Genomic DNA, 24,992 nt, shown 5'->3' with positions numbered 1-24,992 from the left:
AAGAGTTTACTACTGATCTCAATTTTCAATCTTTAAAATTTTTGTAAGTTATAAAATAATACTTTTATTCATAGCTAACATTCTATTATAAATGCATTATATATACATGTAATATGTATGCATTATATATAAAATACGTATGCCTATTATATAGGCCAACATATACTGTGTGTATAGCTGCATTAAATAAACTAAAAATAATGGAAAATTGAGGGAGGTAATTACGTAATTGTGGATTTTCCCGATGTTACAAATAGCTGACTTGGACTTTCTGAGAAGGAAAATGACAAAGAAATTGCGCGGAGAAAGGGGAATAATAAAAATATTGTTAGATATGGTGAGCAGTTCTAATGTTATTGTTTCAACGCAATATATATATATATATATATATATATATATATATATATAGTTTAAAAAAGAGTAATGCAAGTTGTAAATTAATATTTGTGTGAGTTTGTGTGAATTTGTATCTCTGTACTAAATAACTCATCACGTTTAAATAGATTTAGTTTAAATCTTTAATATTAAATCTGTGGCAATATGACATTTTTCGAATTTGGGCATGTATGTTTGTAATCACTGTTTGATTGAAGCGAGAATTAAATTTGCAAGTATGTTTTTTCTTTTATAGTATCATTCAGACATATACGTCATTTGTTTAATTAAAATTTTATTTTTCTGTCTTCTCTCTCAGAATTGAGAACCCCAGCATCTACAGCGCATGTTTTTTACGGGGATTTCTCTTTTCCTAGAAAATATCTATTGCTGGCAGCTTGTATTTTACTTCTGTGCATCGATCATTTTATGTTGGTGAACAACTATAACGGTGAGTAGATTTTTCGGTCCTTGATATATGTGTGATATTTATGTATATATATATATATATATATATATATATATATATATATATATATATATATATATATATATATATATATATATATATATATATATATATATATATATATGTGGATGTGGATAGCGGAAATGTCGAAGACTTGCTTGTAATAAAAAACTGCACTTGATCAACAATGTTTTGTATTCTCAAATAAACACTTTGTATTGTGATTATTTTGATCTGTTTTTGCTTTTATATATCTTCTATGTAAGGGTGAAACCTACACGTTTTAGCAACCAAAGCTTTTAGTAAAGAGAGAAAATTTTATTTTTATTGAAAATTTTGTACAATTGTATTTGTAGATGTCCGCTATGCTGAGATCAGCCCCATTTAAGTTAGGGACGCGCCTCGGCGATTTCTTTGACGCAAGGAAATTTGAATCTACTCAAACTAACAATTCAATAGCAAGACACAGAGATGAGGTAATTCTTCACATAAAACTTTTTTTACAAGCTTTTATAACATGTTTTTATTTAACTTGCTTCATCTGTCTGTCTGTAGTCAATCAGTCTGGTGTCCTAGGTCGAAACAGGCTAGCAAAATTTCGGGCAATTCTAACTGACAGATTCGTTTCTAAGTTGGTACGAGGGTCAAGATTTGAAGAGAATTCAATGTGACATCACATTTTTGAAGTACAATGTCAATAAGGCAAGATCATGTGCCAGACAACAAAAAGATTTTTAAATCTAAAAAAATAGAGTGAAAATAAATTCATTAAAGACTAAAGACTTGTAGTCATAAGGTTATAGTGCAGAAAAATGCAAAAGAGTGTGGTGATTTTATTCGTCACTAATAATTTCATAGTGTGCGAAAAATAAAACTTGTTATGACAACTTGTTTGATCAATTAATATTTAGGAAATGTTCCGAAATTTTGGTATACAATGGCACACATTAAATCAGCATGTTCCTCTCCATGTCTGTCTGTCTGTGTGTAAACATGATAACTTGAGTACCGTTATAGATAAGTTGATACAATTTTATATATAAGTATTTTTTCAAAATCGTAGATCCGTATCAACTTTTGAGCGATTTCCGATAGCTGGAAGTGGTACTTTTTCTATTTTGAATTTTTCAAAAGCCTATAACTTGAGTACTATTTCAGATAGATCAATGAAATTTCACATGTAAGTAAAAGGTCTATATCTCTACCTAATGTCAAATTCTGAGTAATTTCCGTTGACCGGAAGTACTAATTTACGTTATTTTCGATTTCTCAAAAACCGCATATCATAATATATAATGGCCCCGTGCGCACTTCTCTCTCTCTCTGTCTGTCCGCAAAATATTTTTGCCGGACATCACATCAGAAACTGCAGCGATATATGAAGAACTTTCTACGGACTTTTGTTGAAAATAATATGTTAGATGTTTTAAATGTATAACCACAATTTTATTTAAAGAAGAAAAATAAACAAGTTAATAAAAAGTCTAGTGACAATTTAAGCGCAATTTCCTTATGTTATCCATAACAACTTTAAATCGAGATAAATCATATATTCAGCAAATAAATAATGCAACACAAGTAGTTTTAATAATTCAAAACAAAATAGAAACCAGTATGGAAATTGCGCTAAAAATAGACAACTATATTAACCTATATCAAGGGAAATAGTTTTATTTTAACGAGTAGGCCTACATGATGCTCAGTTTAAAAAAGTAGTAAATATTTTTTTGTGACCGAACGAAAGGATATTTTTGAAAACTTTCTTCGGCAATATTGTTCTAAATTATGGCAGGAATCGATTGGTAAATGTTTCAAGTCGCTAAGTAGTCTGGTTGCCGAGATATGGGCCAAAAAATGTATTTGTTCGAGGTTTTTTGGCTTTTCCGGGAAATCCATGAAGGAATTCGGAGAATTGTTTGGCCCACAATCATCCTCGGAACTTGCTTAACATATTTGCTTTTGGAACTAGTCCTCGATATTGCTTCGTTGAGGAGGAGATACGACTTAAAGCTGCGGACACACATCCATTCATTCATTCATACATCCATCCAGAAATGACGAGTTAATAATCGCAAGTGTCCGTAAAAAAATTGCGGTAAAAATTCATAAAAAACGTTTTAATTACAAGCGTTTATATTATAATGCACTAAAAAGTAGAAAATAAATTATAGACTACTATTTAAATAACTATAAAGAAAAGCGTGGGTGTCTTCCTTAACATTAGTAAAGGTATCCAATAGATACTAAAGTGACCCACTCTTTTCTTTATAGTTATTTAAATAATAGTCTATAATTTATTTTCTACTTTTTAGTGCATTAGTACAATAAAGCTTGTTATTAAAACGTTTTTTTATGAATTTTTTTCAATAAATCCTGACCCTCGCTTGTGTATATCACTTTTAGCTTTTAACAGTTGTTATCCTTTAATACTGAGTGAATTCCCGTGACAGTAATCAAAACAAAATGTTGCACGATGCAAGTAATCCACAGTCTTTATGTTTAAAAATTGTTGTAAAAAATGTTATGACAATTTCGGTTGTTTAATATGTTCACTTTAAATGCTTGAGAATAGTGTTTGTGTAATAAGCATGTATGAAATGTTACATTTCTCTGGATTTTATTCCACCTTTAATTTGACAACACTTGTTGGCAAACGTGTCACATTGTTAAAATAATGTTTGAATGCGAATGAATAGAGTTTGAATTAGGTGCTCATGGTGATAGTGCATTCGTACACAAGTTCTAGTTGACACCTTGCTCGATTCATGGAGGATGGAATCTGCGGACAAAGTCCTACATTTTTCTTGAAATAGCAAACCTAGAGAAATTTTGAACCTATAGTCGGGTAGGTAATATGTAGGCTTCTAAAGAAACAGTGTAGTTCTATAAATAAAATGTTAATAAAAGCTTACGTGACGTACAGCTTTCTTTGTCACGTAACGAATTATATCAATACCATTGAGAACGTCGATATCCTTACACGTATGCTATGCTTCTTCTCTTTTGCATCGAGGCTGTTATTTAATATGTACATTTTATGTATAAATAAATAAATATATATATATATATATATATATATATATATATATATATATATATATATATATATACATATATATTTTTTTAATAAATTCAACTTTTTCTTATTTTTTTTTAGCGGATTGACATTTTGGAAAAAACATTTTTATTGGCATCAGATTTTAAAGGATTATGTCAATTTTTAAAATTACCAATGGAGTACGCATTGAAAGTCAGGATAAATGCTATACAAAACGATTGGCTGTTATCTTTGTTGAAGGAGCTCGAAGATTTAGATTCAACAACAATTTGTCTAAAGTTAAACTTCCAAAAGGTAGGTATAGTTTAAATTTTTAAAAGAATATCTTATGCAAATTATATATATATATATATATATATATATATATATATATATATATATATATATATATATATATATATATATATATATATATATGCTGTTAAGTAAGGTTTAGTTAAACTAGGACAGGTTGGTTTCCGTTAGGTGTGGGTTTACTAACTAATTATATATATATATATATATATATATATATATATATATATATATATATATATATATATATATATATATATATATATATATATATATATATATATAATCTCCATTTATCGTTTTTTTTCGAGATTTATGCACCGTTGTGTTTTAAATCCACAAATGCATCACGGAAAACAAAATAATTCGTCTAAATATCTCTGACCGTTATTACAAACACTTTACGTTCACTTTAATATAGAAATGTTAAGAAATCGAAAACCATGTTGTGAAAATGTTTGGAAAGTGAAGTTACATGTTTGATTATATAATTATAGTTTTTTCAAATTACAGAAAAAAGAAGTTCTACATAATGTTGATGATGTTGGTGAGCAAGATGGACATAATAACAAGAACGTAACTCACTTGATTAAAGAAATTTATTTCGGAAATGAACTCGTGATAGCTGTAACAGTTAAGCACAAAGGTAAGTCTTGTTGAATATTGTGATTGTTTACGATTGTTAATATAACGCTTTAATCCCAGTGTAATGATTATTCGGAAAATTTCTACACAAATTCTTTTTTTTAGATTAAAACAAGTAACCCATTTTTAGTTGCAGAACGAGAAAAGACAGACGAGTTAAAACAAAAAATTCTGAAAAAATTGAAATCCGAACAAGGAGATCTAAATGAAGATGTTTTAGAAAACTTAAAAAAGTTTTTACTAAAAATTGATAAGAAATATAAAAAGATTCAAGTTAAAATAAACACAGCCAGTTTTGACTCCACCAGTCCAAAAAGCCCATCTGGGGTCATTGAATGTCTCCGAAATTTTTTTAAAAACAAGTGGTCAGGTGAAGTTGATTATGATTGTGTGCGTGATCAAACTCCAACATACAGCAGTTTTAATTCGGAAGAAATTCGTAAGTATACTCTTCGATACGCTTAAAATTGTATATTATATTTACAGGAAGAAAAGCGTAAATTTTTATAATCTTTAGAGATCTAGATTTATACGCTTGTCATTGCACTAAAAAACTTAGCATAAAGTGACTAAAACATATTTAGAATAACTATTCCCCTATGATTTTATTGTCTTGTGTCTTGTGCATTAAAATAACGTCTCTATGCCTACATTGCTATTACATTAATAATGCATAATTCCAAACGCTCTTCATCATTGGTTAAATTGGTTGTGTGACATATTACAGTAATAAATTACATGTTAAAGGTTACACCTCAGTAATAATAAAATGCAAATTGCGTTAAAATTGGTGGATAATAACATTTGCTATATTAAATGGCTTCAACATAATCGGAAAACTGTAATATACTAAATTGGCATAATTGTAAATATATGCTGCTTGACGTAGAAAACAAATAATATTTTAATAAGGGGGAATGGACGGCCACGGTGAGAGAGTGCTTTCTGTAACTCAGTGCGGGTAGTTTTGTCTTTATCCACGTCAAATGCTTTTACGTTAGAGCAAAGGTGTATATGATATAACAGAACTTGAAGCTAAATGTATATAACTGAAGTGAAATAGCAAAGCAATTTATAAACTATCAATTTTTTATCAAGTACATTATGAAAGCGTGGTTAAGGTTTTTGTTTTATAAACGCATGATTTTTGTTTAAGTATTTAAAAATAAAATGTAAAAACTGACGGGATAATATGTAAAAATCTTCAACTGTTTTTTCGCAATTTGATTTTAAGTTTAGTACATTACGGTGTTTCATTAGGTTTGCAAATCTTAAAATCAGTGGAGGCAGTAAGAAATTCAAATTTTATAAAATGTAATATGTTCTAGGAATAAGATTATATCAATGTAGGCTAATTTTGCATTTACAGTTAAAATAATTCTTAATGTCTTTTGTTTTTAGTATTTAATTGTTATAGTTTGTAAGACAAAATGTATTGTTTCTGTATAGAAGAAAACAAATTATACTTATTTAAATTTAAGCAGCCGTAGTCATTCGAATATGCTGCATGTCTTCTATAGACATTAATTTAATAATAAAGAAACCGATATAAAATTATTCCAATTGAAGAAAATAATTGATCAATCGAGTAATAAAAATAAAGGATTATGAAACATTTATAACAAAATTAATTTTACCTGCACGCTTACAATTAAATAATTAAACAGACAGTTTGAGCCTAACATATATATATATATATATATATATATATATATATATATATATATATATATATATATATGAACGTTTAAAATATAAAAAAAACATTGCAAAATTGTTAACGAAAGGATCAATCATCCTTCCTTTAAAAATCAATCAGAGTTTTCACTTTATCTAACGTTCTCTATTTTTACTGATAATTTCTAACTAGAGAAATCTGGCAATGTAAGGTGCATTCAACCTAGCAAGCTTACATTTTATCCTTTAAAGATGACACTTCAAAGTGTAAACTATAATGCAGGTAACGTTTAGTGTTTTGTTTTAGTGCTTATATCAGTGCAATACATAACAACAACATGCTTAAAAGCACAGGAAGTGCCACAAATACAACCAAATTCACCAACTAGTGCCATAAAAAATTCCCTGATTTGCCTCACCCCTTACATGCAGATGAAGCTAGCTCGTAGGGGACAGCTATGTTTGGAGAGAGATAATTTTAAAATTGACAACTGCTCAGAGGCGTAGCGATAGGGGGGGGGGGGCAGGTGGGGGACATATGTCCCCGGGCGCCGACCTTAGAGGCGCCAAAGTGGGTTGGAAAAAAGTAACCGAAAGCTTGAGGGGGTTGCAAATCAAAATTTTAAGGGGGGGGGTGCAAATCGAAAGTTTGAGGGGGGGGGGGGTGCAAATCGAAACTCTGCGGTGGGTGGTACAAATCGAAAGTTTGTCCCCGGGCGCCGGGAAACGTCGCTACGCCTCTGCTACTGCTGCCTTGTAGATTGTTCTTTGGTGGACAAAAGCTATGGGGTTAAATCCAGAAAGTAAGCAGGCTGAAATCGGAGTCAACGGACCACAATGCGTTTAAAATTTTGACATGTAAGACTTGATTGTGTTTGGGGAACTCTCCTCAACATTACATTTAAAAACAAAACAGCTACTTTACAATTGTTTTTTAAGTTTCGTTTTATTATCACTGCATTTTTCTTCGCTGGTTTAAATCTCATTCGCTACTCTTTCCCCACTTTCACTTGAAGGGAGGTCCTCGTGTTTTATTTTTTTTATATTGCAAAACAAAAAGTGGCACGCACGACGGCTTGTTTCTAAAAACTCTCGTGTTTAATTGCTCGTATGTCGAGGTACCTCCATATATATATATATATATCATACAGATAAAATAGACTCGTTGGTGACGAACATAATTGTTTGTGATAGATGTGCATATAGTAAAAAACGCGACTTAATTACCATCGTGTACAATTTTTAAAGTTTTAATTTTCTTCATCAATCTAATTTGCTGTCTCAAAAAAAAAATGTTACAAAAATTAACGTAAAGTACAAAATTAACCTAAATTTATTATTATTCACACAAACTAAAAATGTATCTGGAAAAAAGTATACCTTTAAGTGGTAGATTATATATATATATATATATATATATATATATATATATATATATATATATATATATATATATATATATATATATATATATATATATATATATATATATATATATATTCATATATATATATATATATATATATATATATATATATATAAATATATATATATATATATATATATATATATATATATACACTGTATAGAGGAAAAAAAGAGAGAAAATGTTAAATGTCAGATGTTTAATAAAATAATAACAATTGTAAAGCATATTTAACACTTTTATAGATCTACCATGCGTGACATTGTCTGAACAGTACACAGAAGAAGCCATTGATGCCTGTTGTTCCCTGTTTTCAAGCCGTTGTAACATTATAAAAGCTCTTGAAATATATCAGGTAAGGGAAAAGGTGGGTGGATGGTTTTAAGATGTAATTTTGGATAAACGGGTGGATTAATGGAGAAATGCATTATTGTTAGTGTGAAATAATGGTTTAATGAATTTGTGGCTAAATTAATTTATGGATGGATAAATATGCAATAATACTGAATAAAGACGGACAGATGGATGGATGGGAGGAATGGACCGATGGACGGATGGACGCACATACGCACGCACACACTCATGTATTTGATGATGGTCTTTACATTTTAATACAGGGCCTAATGCATAATGAGGACTTTGGCGATTTCGTCAACACTAAGCTGATAAAAAAAGCCATAGAAAATCTGGAGACTTTACTGAAACTAAGCAAAGATTTTATTTCGGGACTTGATATGAGATTTATCCATCCCAAAGAGTTCCAACCCAACTATCAGTCTGCTGGACAATTACTAAATGAAGCAGAACAATACTACGAAGTAAGTTATTTTAATTATTTCATTATCATAAACATGTTAACATCTATGTGTATCTGTATCACTATCTTCATCTGCATCTGAATCAGCATATGCATACCCAGATGCATCGGGGTATGTATATTCATCTGTGTATTCGTATATGTATCGATATGCAATTGTGTAAGAACATGTGCATGTGCTTTTCCATGTACATATTTCTCTGCCTCTGTTTTTGCATCTTTATCTGAATTTGCATCTGAATATGCGTATGTAATTGTGCCTGTCCACGGCCAGTTCCCTGTCTTTGTGTCCATATCATTATTATCAATATACCTGTCCATGTGCCCGTACCCTTATCCGGAAACGTATCCAGAACCGTACTTGCATCCGCACCCGCACCCGCACCCGCACCGACACCTACACCTACACCTACACCTACACCTACACCTACACCTACACCTACACCTACACCTACACCTACACCTACACCTACACCTACACCTACACCTACACCTACACCTACACCTACACCTACACCTACACCTACACCTACACCTACACCTACACCTACACCTACACCTACACCTAAACCTACACCTACACCTACACCTACACCTACACCTACACCTACACCTACACCTACACCTACACCTACACCTACACCTACACCTACACCTACACCTACACCTACACCTACACCTACACCTACACCTACACCTACACCTACACCTACACCTACACCTACACCTACACCTACACCTACACCTACACCTACACCTACACCCACACCTACACCTACACCTACACCTACACCTACACCTACACCTACACCTACACCTACACCTACACCTACACCTACACCTACACCTACACCTACACCTACACCTACACCTACACCTACACCTACACCTACACCCACACCTACACCTACACCTACACCTACACGTACACCTACACCTACACCTACACCTACACCTACACCTACACCTACACCTACACCTACACCTACATCTACACCTACACCTACACCTACACCTACACATACACCTACACCTACATCTTCACCTGCAACTACACCTACACCTACACCTACACCTACACCTACACCTACACCTACACCTACATCTACACCTACACCTACACCTACACCTACACCTACACCTACACCTACACCTACACCTACACCTACACCTACACCTACACCTACATCTACACCTACACCTACACCTACACCTACACATACACCTACACCTACATCTTCACCTGCAACTACACCTACACCTTCACCTATAGCCCCACCCACACTCAAATCCACATCCACATCAACATCTATATATATATATATAAAGGACATCCTACAAACAAAATACCGAGTTCCGTACTCAAGTCTTTCGGGTAGTCAGTCTATTAGACGACCACTACGACCAATTATCTATATCTAATCCTATCCATATTCCCATGTCCATTTTTATGTCCCTGCTATTGCCCATGTCCATGTCTATACTCACATACATACCCACACTATTTACATATCTTAATGCTATGATTATGCAAGTGCTTTGATTTACCCTTACTAACTCATGCTAAGTCAGTGTGAAAAATACATATTGATCCTTTTCAAAAGATGTAAGAGATTAAAACTTTAGTTTCAATCTTAATAAATGATATTTTTTGTTTGCTTTTTAACTACAGGAAATAACAAGAACACTTCCTGATGGCGGTATGTTGAGGTTAATGTTACTTGGTAAGACTGGACATGGTAAAAGTGCAACAGGAAATACAATATTAGGCAAACATGCTTTTGAGTATGGAGATAGCATGTCTTCAATTACAACTAAAGCTTCTTGTGAAAGTGCAATCATTGATGGCCGCTGTATTACTGTAGTAGATGTTCCAGGTGCGGAAACAACACATTTCTGTAAACCTGATGAGATAAAAAAAGATTTAGTTAAATCCATTAGTTCTGGCATAACTAAGTGCATACGGGGGGTGCATGCCTTTGTACTGGTTTTAAAACTCGGTACTAGAATAACAAACGAAGAAAGACACTGCATAGCAATGATGGAAAATGTAGTAGGGGAAAAATTTATTGACACCCATGGTATATTTGTTATAACTGGTGGTGATAATTTCGATCGTAAAAAATATAGGACGTTTAAAACCTGGGTTCATGAGCAAGATCATGAATTTTTCAAAAATTTAATGCGCAGATGCAATTACAGAATTGTGTTGTTCAACAATAACGAGAAAGACCCTAAACTGAAAAAAGAGCAGGTTGTACTTTTAATCAGAGAAATTGAAAAAATGAACACTAAGCCGTACACATGTCCTATTTTAAAAAATGCAAATGAGACATTTTCCAAAGTTATCAAAGAGCAGTCCAAGAGCGCAATATTTTTAGACAGCTCTATCTTTGAAAAAGTACAGACAATTTTTACTGCGATAAAAGTAGATACAAAAATTGCCAATGCATCATTACTAAGCGAATCAATAAAGGTTACCAGACAGTTAGAAAATGTTGTAGCTGTTAATGATAAACCTTTTAACGACCTACTAGCTGCCCTTAAAGTGTTCATATATGAAGCTCAAAAGAAAAGCAATGAAGACCAAACATACACTGTTCGCCAAGAAACGCGTGAAAGGTTAAAAGTTTGCCTTGAAAACATAATGAAAATTGACGAAGAAATTAAGCAAAAGGTAGAGCAACAAGTTCATGCAGAAGTCGAGGAAAGTGGTGGATGTTTTCCTGGTAATTCAATTGTACAGTTACATGATGGTAGGTTAGTTACGCTTAGCCAGCTGAGACTGGGAGAAAAAATACTTACAGTGATTAAACAAAACGAGCTGGTGTTTGACGAAGTCTTCATGTTTGGACACAGTGACGAAAACCGTGGAGCTATTTTTGTCGTTATCCACACAAGATCCAACCAAGCTACTTTGACGGAAAACCACCTGATCTTATGCAGAAAGAAAAACAAAGAACATTACCTGGCGGCTGGGAAGATTAACGTTGGGGATGAGATCCTGCAGGTGGAATCAGGTGAACCTGTTTGGTCCAGTGTTACAAACGTCACACGTCAGTACCGTCAAGGTCTGTTTGCACCTTTCACCAGAAGCGGCACCATTGTTGTGGACGGCGTCCTCATGTCCTGCTACATTGATGTGCTCACACATCAAGCCTGTCACAGACTTCTGTGGCCCATCAGAACTCTGCATAGACTGGCGCCAAAAGGTTTGGAGAAAATTAATCGCACATCAGACAAACAGCCCATTCCTAAATGGGCGAACTTGGCATTCAATTTGGTTAACTTTACCAAAAAAGGTAAACTTTAAAAAACGTAAGACATACGTTTATGGTTTTGTTACATTAAAATGAATACCATTGGAAACAAAACCCTTTAGTATTTTAAGCAATTCTAAATCAAGAATTTAATTTTTGTTGTGCTGATATTCATCGTATTGATACATGAATAAAGAAAAACTTAACATTGAAATAATTAGAAATAGGAATGTACGTTTAGAATACAATTTTAAAGTAAATAATCAGCAATACAAATCCCTACAAAATATATTGTAACACGTTTATTCTGCTTATTAGTTAAATATTAATTGTATGTTAGACAGTTTTTTAACGGTTTATAAACATTTACAATGAAAACTCATGTATTAATATTCGTGTTAAGCCTTTAACTATTTTTTTACTAAACATATTAATCGGACGTATATGTATTATTTTTGTTTATTTTAATTGTTCACCACAGTTAAAAAATTAATACCATTTTTAGTGTTTTATTGAAGAAGGAAGCTCTGAAAAATTACAACAATTTTTTACAACAATTTTTCTTATAAAATGTAATGGTAAACGTAGTTTTGTTTTAGACTAAATTGCATGTAAAATCATCAATCTATATTCACTGTTTATGCAATGTGGGGTATAGCGGGAATTTTATTTCTAATTTTTTTAAAATAATTCGCCGTTTTAAATATATAATAAAAGTAAGTGATATTATCCTACAAAATAACTAATCTTAAACTTGTTTCTATAAATAATAGAATTTGTATAAACCAATGTACCCATACAAAACTAATTATTAAGCAAACATATTGTAATAAAGTACTGAATGTCACAATTGTCACTATTTTAGCGCATTTTTCTATTATTATTTTACTCTTAACTCTAGAGTTACATTCTTTGTATATAAATAATATTTTTTTAAAATTTTAAATTAACTTATGCTAATGACTGCATTTTTATGTTTCAATTCATTACATTGTTTTTTTCATTTTTCCAATGATATGTGTTTTTTAAACTATAAAGGATTATTTGTGACGTGTCACAAGTTTTTAAAAAAGTTTTTATGCGTTTTAGTGAAATTGTATTAAAATTTGTATTGTATTAAAAATGATACATAGAGACAGTTCATGTGTTAAAGTAAAGACTTTGATATATTTAAATTTTTTTTGGATATAAAAAAATCCACACTGAAACGTTTAAAACCAATAAGTGGAATTTTTAATTGTTGTAGAGTTTAAAGTCTTCACACTTGTTTTGGTGACGTTATGTGTATCTTGCACAATTTTTCCTCACTAAAATAATTGTACCTAGTAATATTTAGATTATACTTTAATTTTAACAATACAATATAATTTAAAGTTTGTTCTTTATTTAGTACATCCATAACAAACATAAAAAAAACAAAAATTATTCTAGTTTAACAGATAAAAATAATTAGATATTTTGACATCGGTAGCTTGCGGTTTCTTTGCACCAAATGATTCAAATATTTTGTATAACTTGTACAAAATCCCAACAGTAATGGCAGTAAAAAAAGGACGACTACGAAAGAACTACATTCAATAGAGGGATAGAGTTAAAACCAATCAAAACATTAAACTGAGAAGACCTAAAGGCAGGTTTAAGTTAACGTGAGACAGACCTCAAGCAGTTTGGTGTCAAAACACGGAAGACATGGAAAAACAAGACAGCAGACAAGTCAAAAAGGAATATAGTAGAGGAGCAGGCCAAAGCCCATTATGGGCGAGAAAGAGGAATGGATGGATTATATACTTAGAATTATTTTCATTAAACATATATTTAGTATAAATTAATATGCTGCACACTTAAACACATATTAATTATCGAATATTATATTAAAAAGTTACTCTTTTCACAATTCCAAATAAGACTCGTTTTATTTTCCATTCTATATGATGTCCTTGATTAAAATTGCAAAATAATTGTTAATGCTTATATACTGTAATAACTTTTGGCGTGTAATTTTTTCTTTAACAAAATACTAATCATATACTTTTTTGTGTGTATCATTTATTAATTAAATGTATTTTTTTTTCTTCAAATAAACGTGGAACCTTTTATCTGCTTTAACATTGCGTAGTTAATTAAATCTTTAGACTAGTTTAAATCTCAGTTCTTCAATATTTTGGAGTGTTCTGTTATATTAAAGTTTATTTTAATGATTGTGTCAATTTGTAAAGCTTTTGTGTTAGTCGATGTTAGTGGTATTTTAATAAATATTAGTAGTTTCAAACCACAGTTTTTCTGTAAATTTATTCTTTTTATTGCAGACGGATTTCCACACGGGAGTATTTTACTCCCACATTCTGAAAAATACTTGTATTGCAGAACTAGCTAGTTAATTGGTGCAAAGAAGCCAAACAATAGATGACAGTATTAATGTCAAAATGCTGCTGTATATTATTGAGTGTTTTTAATGTTGATTCAGTAAGTTTTTCTGGTTGACACAAGCGGACACGACATATTGACTGCGTGTTGTAGCTGGTAGAAGAAACTTTACGTCCACAAGATTCCTAATACGAAAGTCTCAAGTTCGGGTCAGTAAGACATTCTTGAATAAATTCAGCTCTGATCTGCATCTGAATTTGAGTCTGGGAAAGTAAATACACTCTCCACAGTTTTGGAAGTACTACCCCTCCTAATGATCTGATAAGAGAAACATATTTTCTTTTCGACAATACTGGTCCTTGCCTTTAGAACAAGTACATTTACGAGGCTGGAAACAGGAAATATTTTCTGGAACGTTTAGGTGTGTAACGGCGTACATCAAAACTTAACAATAATTCTGCCACTAGCCTCCTATTATCGGAAACATGTTACTTCAGATTAGTACTTTACACAATTTTATCAAGTTTTAATACGGACTCCTTTAACGTTAAAAATATTTACACTTTTGTGTTATTTTATTATTTTTCGGGGTAACGTTGAAAGCGATAACAATGAATTAACTGACATAATTTTTACAGCACTTTAAAGTTATCATAGATGCTGAAGAAAAGTGTAAAGAGGCTAACTAGTAACATTACATACACTACAACATGGTAAAGAAAAAAAATCAAACATAAACGTTCAGAGGCGTAGCTACCTATTCCGATAGTTATTCCTGTCTGTAAAAAAGCGCCTTCCTTGGCAGTATGAAAGGTTTGTGGCGCTTCTTCCCTGTTACTATCCCGTAACATTTTCTATTTCGGTGCCACCAACTTGAAATAGAAAACAGTTAAATCAGTGTGTAAAAATCTTGTAGTCGTTTATTTTCGTAACTTTAACTGTTTAAATTTCAATACTTCAGCTTAAAATGAGCATTAAAATTAATTTGTCTACCCCTTTTGACACCCTTTTGGGGTCGGCGCCCGAGGCGGCCGCCCCACCCGCCCTCTCCTAGCTACGCCACTGTAAACGTAGACTTGTTATTACTAGGTGTGTATTTAAAAGCAACATTTAAAAAACAAATAGTGCTTCTAACCTTGCTAAATGAAAAGCGTGTTTTTGTCACATGTCTCTCTCTCACTCTCTGTCTCTATTGTGTTCTGTGTTCAAATACTTTAAAATACTTCTTTGATATCTTTGTAATTTAAGTTTTAAAAATCTAAATGAAACTTCTTTATAACACCATTTTTAGAAATGCTTCTGATTTCCGTGTGTAAGAGTTGATAACTAACAGCAAGCCGCTGAGCTTATTATTAGCTGTTATCTTGCACAAGTACAAAGGTCAATATGTAATTAGTAAATCAACTTAACTCTATATGAAGTACTGTTTTAAAAAAGTGAACATAATGTAATCACGTTTTCTTCAGTTTAATGTGCTATATAAATAGATAGTATCCATGTTGGCAAAAGTACCTGATCTCTTTTATGTGTTCAGAAACGCACGTGGAAATATTCTTGTTATTTATCTCCATGCAAAAATGTAGTAACACCAACAACAGCCAATTGACAATTATATTAAAGCCAGCAAATGGCAATGGATTGGGCATAACCTGAGAAGGGGAGAGGACAATATCGCAAGGAAAATGGTAGACTGGAATACCCTGGTGAAGAGAGGAAGTAGGACGGCAAAGGAAGTCCTGGAGATAAACAACAGAAGAAGAGTCAAGGACTGCCGGGCTTACGAGGGCGCAAATAAAGAGACCTGCCCAAAAACAGAGTCCGATGGAGAGGTCTGCCTAAAGCCCATTGCTCTTAAGGGGCCAAACAGGAATAAAGAATAAAAATACACTATTTTATAAGATACAAATTTTTTTTACACGTAGGTTTAGACTAGCACAACAAGTTCAATAACAACATTGAAACACATCACACACACTGTCATGCAATATTTATTTGATATAAAGTTTACAATATTATATTACATGTGTTTCTACATACCTTAACAGGCAAAGAATAAGCAATTTAAGCAACAATGCTCATTGAAGGAAGGACAGTTTAAAAAGTGTATTTTAAAAATCTGAGGCCCTTTCATCAACACAATTGGCATTTGAACATAACATATACATAAACCTCATGATGTGCAACTAGCTAATAGTTAATTTATTTTTAATTACATGTTTTTGATTATTCCAACAATAAATTAAAGATTTAAAAAAATTCACAAAGTGTATTAAAAATAAAATTAATACTGTTTTATAACATGTGTATGTGTGAAACACATGTCTCGAGGTTTTAATCCCAGACATGATTCTCTCAGGCTTCACTTCAGAAAGTTAAATAGATTTAGCCTAAAACCGACTACATACCACTTTACATGCAGAGGTTATAAAATATAAAAAGTCTATTTCACCTTACCAAGTGATCTCTATATCGAAAAGCATATTTTGTAATTATACGCAATCGTTTGTTTTTTAAGTTGTCTGTTATTTCGAAAACAAAACAATAACGAATTAGCATGTTTACAATTAAAAGTTAAGTATGTTTTAGTATTGTAATCGACTGTTTCCTACTTTGATGATACCAATATATAGATAAACGAAAACATATAGAAATTTCATAACCAATGTAAAATTATAATGCTCGTTTTATAATAAGCTGTACTAAATTATATCAATCTTTACGTTGCTTATAAGCTTGTGTTTCCGTGATTTTTTTACTTATGTCAATGTAAAACAAAAGGATTATGCATTTATGACAACCCGCATAACTTTAAAGTTAAATAAACCACAACCCACTACAATTCATATTTTCGTACTTGAGACAACCACTGTGCGTATGATTGGAAGCGTATGCACACATGCCTGTAACATAGACAGGAGCACCTGAGGACCCAGGACAAGTTGGCGTATCATACTTCAGCCTTGAACTGCCATCTGCCTGTTCTTCCTTGTATAACAATTTACCAAATGATACTTTCTTTGGACCTCCATGTGGATGTGATACAATAATAACATTTCTATCTTTGTCACTTGATCCGCTAGTTTTGTCGTGCAGTTTTTTACAAAGACCATCATATTCGCGACATTTCTGTTTTAGATTTCTCGCTAAACCAATATCATGTGTGCTGAATGAAATCACTAGTCTATCTCCTTCCATGTCAGCCATGCCTATTTTTTGAACCGGGAGCTTAATATTTGGGCTCGAATCATCGTCAAAACCAACACAACATTTAGCTTTCTCAACATCAATCTTATCATATTGGTTAGCTGCTGTAATTACATGAACCAATGCCCACGACTGTGTCTGTTTCTGTGATTTATCACATAATGGACATAAACAATTTACATTTTTATCTTCAGTGTAAATGTCTACAGAGTTTATAAATCCTGAAAAATTGTATTTAAATTCAAATAATGAAGAGCAATTTACCACGACAGTCAAATCTGCTAATGTAAGGATTAAATTGTACAAGTCAGTGTCTTCTCCTGGAATACGGTCGATTGTCAGTTCTCTTACTGGAATAAATCCTGTACGACCAGGATGCTTTACACATTTAATTAATCGATTTGCATGGGAAGTGATTGTTTCATAGTCGAAGTCAGATGACTGGTTGCAATCTGAAAAAAAATAATAATATTATAACCTACTTTAAACGATTATATTATAGATAAATAGCGTTTAAACGCTTTAATTGAAAATTAAAAAAGACATTTCTTGTCATAACTTTTAATACCTAGACTAAATAGTACAATTCATTGAACAATATATAGATAAATAATAAACTTGAATACTTTGCGTAACATGTATTAAAGGTAGACTGATGTGTGCTATAATAAAAAAAAGATAAAGAACATTTTTAATTAAACAAGCATTTCAATATACATTACATACTTTCTAAAACACGAATGTATCTTGTAAAGTAATATAATAAATATTTCATACTAAAATGTAGTTTCATTTGTTTCTATATTTTTAAGTAATACGTGTGACGAATCTCTTTTAGTGCTAATTTGAATTCCCTGTGATAATGAGTGTGTGAGTTGTTGTTAGTCCGTGTAACATTGTTTGCCCGGTGCGCGGACCTTTGACCACAGGTGCTTTGACCATAGGGGGTTTGACCATAGGTGGCTTGAGCACGGATGGGCTTTGACCATAAGGGCTTTGACCATAGGGGTTTTAACCACAGTGGGGCTTTGAACATAACGGGGCTTTGACCACAGGTGTTTTCTCAGCAGAGGGTCTTTGATTACAAGTGGTTTGTCAATGGGTGTTTGATCTGGCGTTTCATAACAAGCGCTTTGTCCAAATATGGTAAAGACTAATTTTAAATGTTGTGTAATTATATATTAAATTGCGGCAGGATGTAATATGTTAATTCGTCTGTCATTTAGCTAACCATACAAGTATTATTTATCTGACAATACTGTTGGCATGTTTTTTTTATTCTTTATATATGCGATGTATTTTCAAGTACATCTACATTATTTATTTGTGAAACTTGTTATATGTCGCATTATTTGTGTTCCATTTATATTTAAAATAAATCTATGAGGCCTAGCAGCAGCCTTTATGTTGAGACTAAAATATCTATCTTTACTTTTTTAAGTTAATTTCTATTAATTGACTCTCATGAAACATGTTTGAAATCGAATTAATTGTATCATAAGTTTAAATCAAATAACACTTTATAATTACTATTTTAAAATCTATATATTAAGGTTAACCCCTCTGTGGTCAAAGCGCCACTGTAGACAAAGCTCCTATGGCCGAAAATCCGCTGTGGTCAAACCCCCTGTGGTCGATCCCCCTATGGTCAAAGCACCTGTGGTCAAAGCACCTAGGACCGTTTACCCTAAGGTCAATATGGCTATACATGTGGTGTGTTGTGTAGTCTGTTTATTCGGACTTTATAAATACATCTGCCAAGTCTTCTCTAATAAATCTAATTGATTAAAGTAGTAAGTATGGGCTTCAGAAAAATCACGACAGTTTACAACAGAAGCAGCATTTACCTGTTTTTTACTAAGAAGAAATAAAACACAATGTTTAATTTTTAAAGAATTGTATAATAATAATAAGTTTAACTAAAATAATATATTTAGAAAAATGATAGTGTCTAATTTGGTTTAACAAAATAAGAAACAACTTCCAATAACATATATTTCGCAAATCAATAGGGCATATTTAAAAAAAATATAAAACTTACCAGCAACAAACGAATGCTTAATTCTCGATTTTGCTGAAGGTCGTTCTTCTGGGTCCTTTATGAATGTCTGAGCCACAAAGTCTTTTAAACTTTCCGATGTGGATTATGGTAAAATGAAATCGTGAGGTTTACCAGATCCAAGTTTGTAGATGACTTGATACTTTGTTAGCTTCCATGACGGAGGATGACCAGTGGCCATTTCAACTACTGTAGCACCAACACTCCTTCATAAATAAAAAACCAACTATTATATTTAACTAATTATTTTTATTCAAACTATCTTATAATATTCTAAAGTACATAATAACCTACTAATAAAAAAGACAGATTCAATAAATGTTGTAAAAATAGAAAGCATACCAGATGTCGACTTTAGTGTTGTATGGCAGCTGTATAAAAATTTCTGGAGCCATCCAATGTACTGAACCCTTTTCAGCTGTGTTAGTGTACATGTTCAAGTCAGTAGACCGTCCCTGAGTCCACCCAACTCTGATGAGTACCTAACTCACGTTAGGGAGAGTAAAGGCGGCTGGGCATAGTGCTGACCACACTATCTCTTCATATACCGAGGTCACAGAAATAAGTGAACTCTACTTCACTTGCCCCATAGACCGTCAGGTTTGAAAGGAAAACATTACTTTTACTTTAAAGTCAACAAGTCTGACTTTTGATTCATTTTCAAGCAAAATATTTGCAGCTATTGAAAATAAAATAATAAAAATATTAATTATTTAGCATAATAACAAAAATATAAATAAACCAGGAGTGATCTCCCCTAAACTTTCTCGAATATTCTAATATAACACTACGTGGGATGTCAACTCGGAATATAGACATGATTTTTGTTTACTTAAACTTTTAAAAATAGAATAAAATCTAGTAGAAAAAAAATTGCGCACCAAGCGAGCACCAAAACCAAATGTGCGTTATTAGTACTTTATAAATTTACATGCGTTTTTTGAGAAATCGGAAATAGCGTAAATTAGTACTTCCGGTCAACGGAAATTACTCACTAAATGTGATAGAAGGTAGAGAATTAGATCTTTTACTTACATGTGAAATTTCATTTATCTATCTGAATTAGTACTCAAGTTATAGGCTTTTGAAAAATTCAAAGTAGAACAAGTACCACTTCCGGTTATCGGATATCGCTCAAAAATTGATACGGATCTACGATTTTGATATAATACTTATATATGAAATTTCATCAACCTAGCTGTAACGGTACTCAAGTAATCGTGTTTACACACAGACAGACAGACACACACACACACAGACAGACAGACACAAAGACATACGGACAAGATTGCAAAATTATGTTTTTTCGTATCAGTGAGGTGTAAAACGTCAAGATTTGTAAAAATCTCGATTTTTTTTTTGCACGATTACAAGACTTTCTCTATACTTTGTATAATCGAGAAAGTAAAAAATGTATGGACGTAAAACCACTTAATTGTCACTCTAACTCTAGCTTGCAGTTGCATTTTATAATCTTTTACACATCAATTTAAAAATATGTTAGTCGCGTGTGGATTGTAATCACAAAAAATATTCTTGATGAAAAACTTCTAAATATTTTCTAAAAAGTATATTATTTTTGATGTACTGTAATATTGTAAGCCGTTTGTGAAATTTATCATCCATATTTATATCAATTGTGTTAATTCCAAACTTATTAAAGTTTGAATAACAAATGTTCTCTTAATGTTTTTACAGTTTGCCAGCTCACTGGATTTTCTAGAACAAACAATATTATGTTCAATCAAATGTATTCAAAATGTATTAAATTTCATTGTCACAAAATAAAACAAAACACAAAACAGCCTATTGTGTAAGAAATATCGTATCAGCAGTTTTTCCTCACCAGGTCTATATAATGATATTTATTGGTTGTACAATATGGGGTATATATAGATGATGACTTAGTCGCATTCATTGTGTAGCCTATTTTGAATACATCGTATATCAGCTTCATCGGTCATAGTAATTCACCTTTAATATCACGGTGGATGATCCTGCGATCATGAAGATATTCCAGTCCTTCAAGTATTTGACATGTGTACAGAGAAATTTGGTTTTCACTTATCACAGGCTCCAGATGATTTCTTTCATACATGTCCAGGTTAGAATCAATTATTTGTCGTAAGGATCCCTGATATAAAACATTATTTATTAATCCAAAGTGTACTTGCAGTAGCTAATAATTTGTAGTCTTAACTCAAGTAATTACTGAATTGGCATTAGTGTACCTTTTCTCATATCTGGTTTATAGAAAAATAGTTGCCAATTATTATATTTTTATAAGGATTTTAATCAAGAATTTTTAATACTAACATAATTATTAAAGTTATAAAAATATTGAAATGCTATTGAGATTAATAGATTTGACAATAAAAATATAAAGGCGCTAGTTGTCTACATTTGCATTGTTTAAATATGTAGGTTTGAAACTGTCTATAATAAAAAAGATACAAAAATAAAAATTACCATTGGCATGTATTCCATAAAAATGCAAGGCACATTTTCATGCATAGAAAATCCGTGGAACGTTACTATGCTGCTATGGGCGGCTCTTTTTAAAATTGTTATTTCATTTTATAGCAATATAATATCCTGTGGACAGTCATTGATAAAAAATAATTATTATTTAAATATGCCCTACTTTTACAGAATTAATTTTTTTAACATGAGCTAAATTCATAAAATATTAGGCATAGCTAGAATACAAAAATTCACACTTTAACTTAAAAGTCGTTTAGTATTTAAAGTGTTTTGACAATATTTAATTTTTCTGCAATTTTATTAGGCTCAAATTAATTTGTATTTATTTAGAGATGAATATTAATCTACTTCTTAAGCTTCTTCTTTATTTTATTGTTGGAAGGTATCTCTTCCAACACACATAGGTATACATGTCAACTGGTTATGCGCCGATTTCAGCCTCCTTTTCTGTTTGTATTTGCTTCTGTAGCCTTTGTCCAACCAAGAACAAACTACAAGGCAGCAATTGTTTGATTTTGGAGTTGGCTCTCCTAGAGGATTGACTGTCCCCAACTAATGAGCCTCATCTGCCCGAGAGATCGAACAAGACTTTTGGGTTTAGCAACCATGAGCTTCACCGACTCGACCACGCCGATCCCTTTGAGAACGAATTTGCCTCATTTTTGATCTAGTGTTATACAGTCAGTGAAGTAGCCAGCAATTTTGCACTGAGTATTGTAAACACCTTTACATAGAAACTCCAGCCTGCACCCTTGGTTAAAGGTAGTTCAAATATTCTTACAAGTAAACAGTTTAAAATATTTTAAATATTAACACCAATCTATTTAAATACGCATAATGTTCATTTTTATAAATAAAACAAAGAAAATATATTGTAACTAATAGAGTAAAATTTTGAATAAATAAATAAAAACCAAGTAAAAGTTAGGTTGTGGAAAATGTAACGACGTTAAAAAAGAAACTATTTACCTTTTCCATGTCAATGCCATCGAGGTATATTCTTTTAACAGCAAAAAGTTCTTTGTTTTTATTTTTAGGATCTTGCAACAAAAACACTTCACCAAAAGTTCCACTACCTAAACGTTTACCAAGGGTAAACTCACTTGGGATGACAGCAGATATCAAGGCACCTGCAAATTATTTCAGTTAAATAGTTGACATTTGGAATTAAATACTTCAAATATAGTCCAGCGAAAGTAAAGAATCATATTTGCTGGACGGCTACCAAACATTAACGAACTGGTTATGGTAATAATCAAATATTTACTACTGTCTATTAATACTACCATAAAATGGGCTAATCTTAGTTGTAACAGGAAAAGCGGTAGACATTTATAGATATTATAATCCATTGGTCTTTCTGCGTTATAAATAAGCATTGTAGGTTTTTTGATGAATTGAATTTGACTAATGTTGAGAGGTATAAATAATTTGTATTAACACAAATCCAACACTGACATCCATGTAGTATGTAGTTTCATACAATCACTATTATTTGCTAAGAAGATACTGGACAAGTATTTATTTGTCATACATTTGTCAAAACAATTTTTACACAACAAAATGGAAAAACAAGTAATTAAAAAAAGTCTAGTGACAATTTTAGCGCAATTTCCTTGTGTTATCTAAAAATAGCTCTGTCTTAGCATAAATCAAGAGCAGGGTTAGTAAAACCATTGGTTAGTTATTAAAACGTTTTTTATTAATTTTTTTTTCAGTATTTTACATGTTTTATTTACAATAGAGTAACATGACTAAAAACCATTGCGCGCCCAGCTACCGAACGTGACGTCGCAGCCATTGAACGTGATGGCGCAGCTATTGAACGTGATGACGCGTGTGGTGTGGTTGCATAAAATGTCTAATAATTCGGTCCAAATTTTAATTAATTCAAAATTTTTTTGTGACCGAACGAAAGAATATTTTTTAAAACTTTCTTCTGCAATATTGTTCTAAATTATGGCAGAAATCGATTGGTACATGTTTCAAGTCGCTACGTGGTCTGGTTGCCGAGATATGGGCCAAAAACTGCTTTTTTCGAGGTTTTTTGGCTTTTCCGGGAAATTCATGAAAGAAACCCGGAATTTTTATTGCCTATGTTCATCCTCGTGACTTGCTTAACATAATTGCTTTGGAACTAGTCATCGATATTGCTTCGTTGAGGAGGAGATACGACTTAAAGCTGCGGACACACATCCATCCATCCATCCATCCATCCATCCATCCATCCATCCATCCATCCATCCATCCATCCATCCATCCATCCATCCATCCATCCATCCATCCATCCATCCATCCATCCATCCATCCATCCATCCATCCATCCATCCATCCATCCATCCATCCATCCATCCATCCATTCATTCATACATTCATACATCCAGAAATGACGGGTTAATAAATGCAATTCTCCAGAATGGAAATTGCGCTAAAAAGTTTAATGGTAAATTAGTATATTACTTACGCCTATCACGGTTAAATAAATCATCCATTTTTTAGCCCACTACGAATACTTCACAACATGTTCCTTAGAACACATCAAAGATCCACTGTTTTTACTTTTAAAAGCGCCGCAGCGTAAAAATAATTTCCCCAATTTTTACGTGTCAGTGTGTAGTAGGCCAAAGTACGCCGACATATATATAGGGTCAGAGATGTGTTAAGTGGTAGCAATGTTTTGAAGCGAAAGTATTTGACCTTTTAACGACAATAGGCTTTCTAGAAACTCACTAGATGGAGTTGAACAATGCTTTTTTGATATACATTTAATTTTTGAAACTTTTAGAAAATTTTTATGCAATGGACGAATAGGGGAGGAGCATGGTTAAATGCATAATCACATCTAAATCATTGTTGTCAT

The 24,992-nt window shown here is 32.1% G+C and overlaps 1 protein-coding gene and 1 long non-coding RNA gene across 2 annotated transcripts; one reads left to right on the top strand and one right to left on the bottom strand.

The window, feature by feature from the left end:
- The first annotated feature begins 786 nt into the window (after positions 1-786).
- On the top strand, positions 787-12,883 carry LOC131935257 (uncharacterized). Its single transcript, XM_059291625.1, has 9 exons — positions 787-826; positions 1,201-1,320; positions 4,002-4,196; positions 4,710-4,842; positions 4,972-5,280; positions 6,712-6,801; positions 8,190-8,299; positions 8,562-8,762; positions 10,434-12,883. The coding sequence occupies exons 2-9, from the start codon at positions 1,201-1,203 to the stop codon at positions 12,072-12,074; spliced, it is 2,799 nt and encodes a 932-aa protein (XP_059147608.1). The 5' UTR covers positions 787-826; the 3' UTR covers positions 12,075-12,883.
- A 7,389-nt stretch (positions 12,884-20,272) lies between these two features.
- Positions 20,273-24,627, bottom strand: LOC131935242 (uncharacterized). Its single transcript, XR_009385912.1, has 5 exons — positions 24,597-24,627; positions 23,102-23,262; positions 22,118-22,243; positions 21,623-21,782; positions 20,273-20,327 (listed from the first exon to the last, which is right to left on the bottom strand). It is a non-coding gene; the product is annotated as an uncharacterized LOC131935242 (long non-coding RNA).
- Between the last annotated feature and the right edge of the window lie 365 nt (positions 24,628-24,992).

The sequence above is a fragment of the Physella acuta genome, unplaced genomic scaffold (assembly GCF_028476545.2).
Source record: "Physella acuta isolate Inbredline_101_S28 unplaced genomic scaffold, ASM2847654v3 ptg000139l, whole genome shotgun sequence".
Taxonomy (NCBI): domain Eukaryota; kingdom Metazoa; phylum Mollusca; class Gastropoda; family Physidae; genus Physella; species Physella acuta.
The sequence above is the reverse complement of the archived record's forward strand: the minus strand, read 5'-3'. Positions and strand labels throughout refer to the sequence as shown.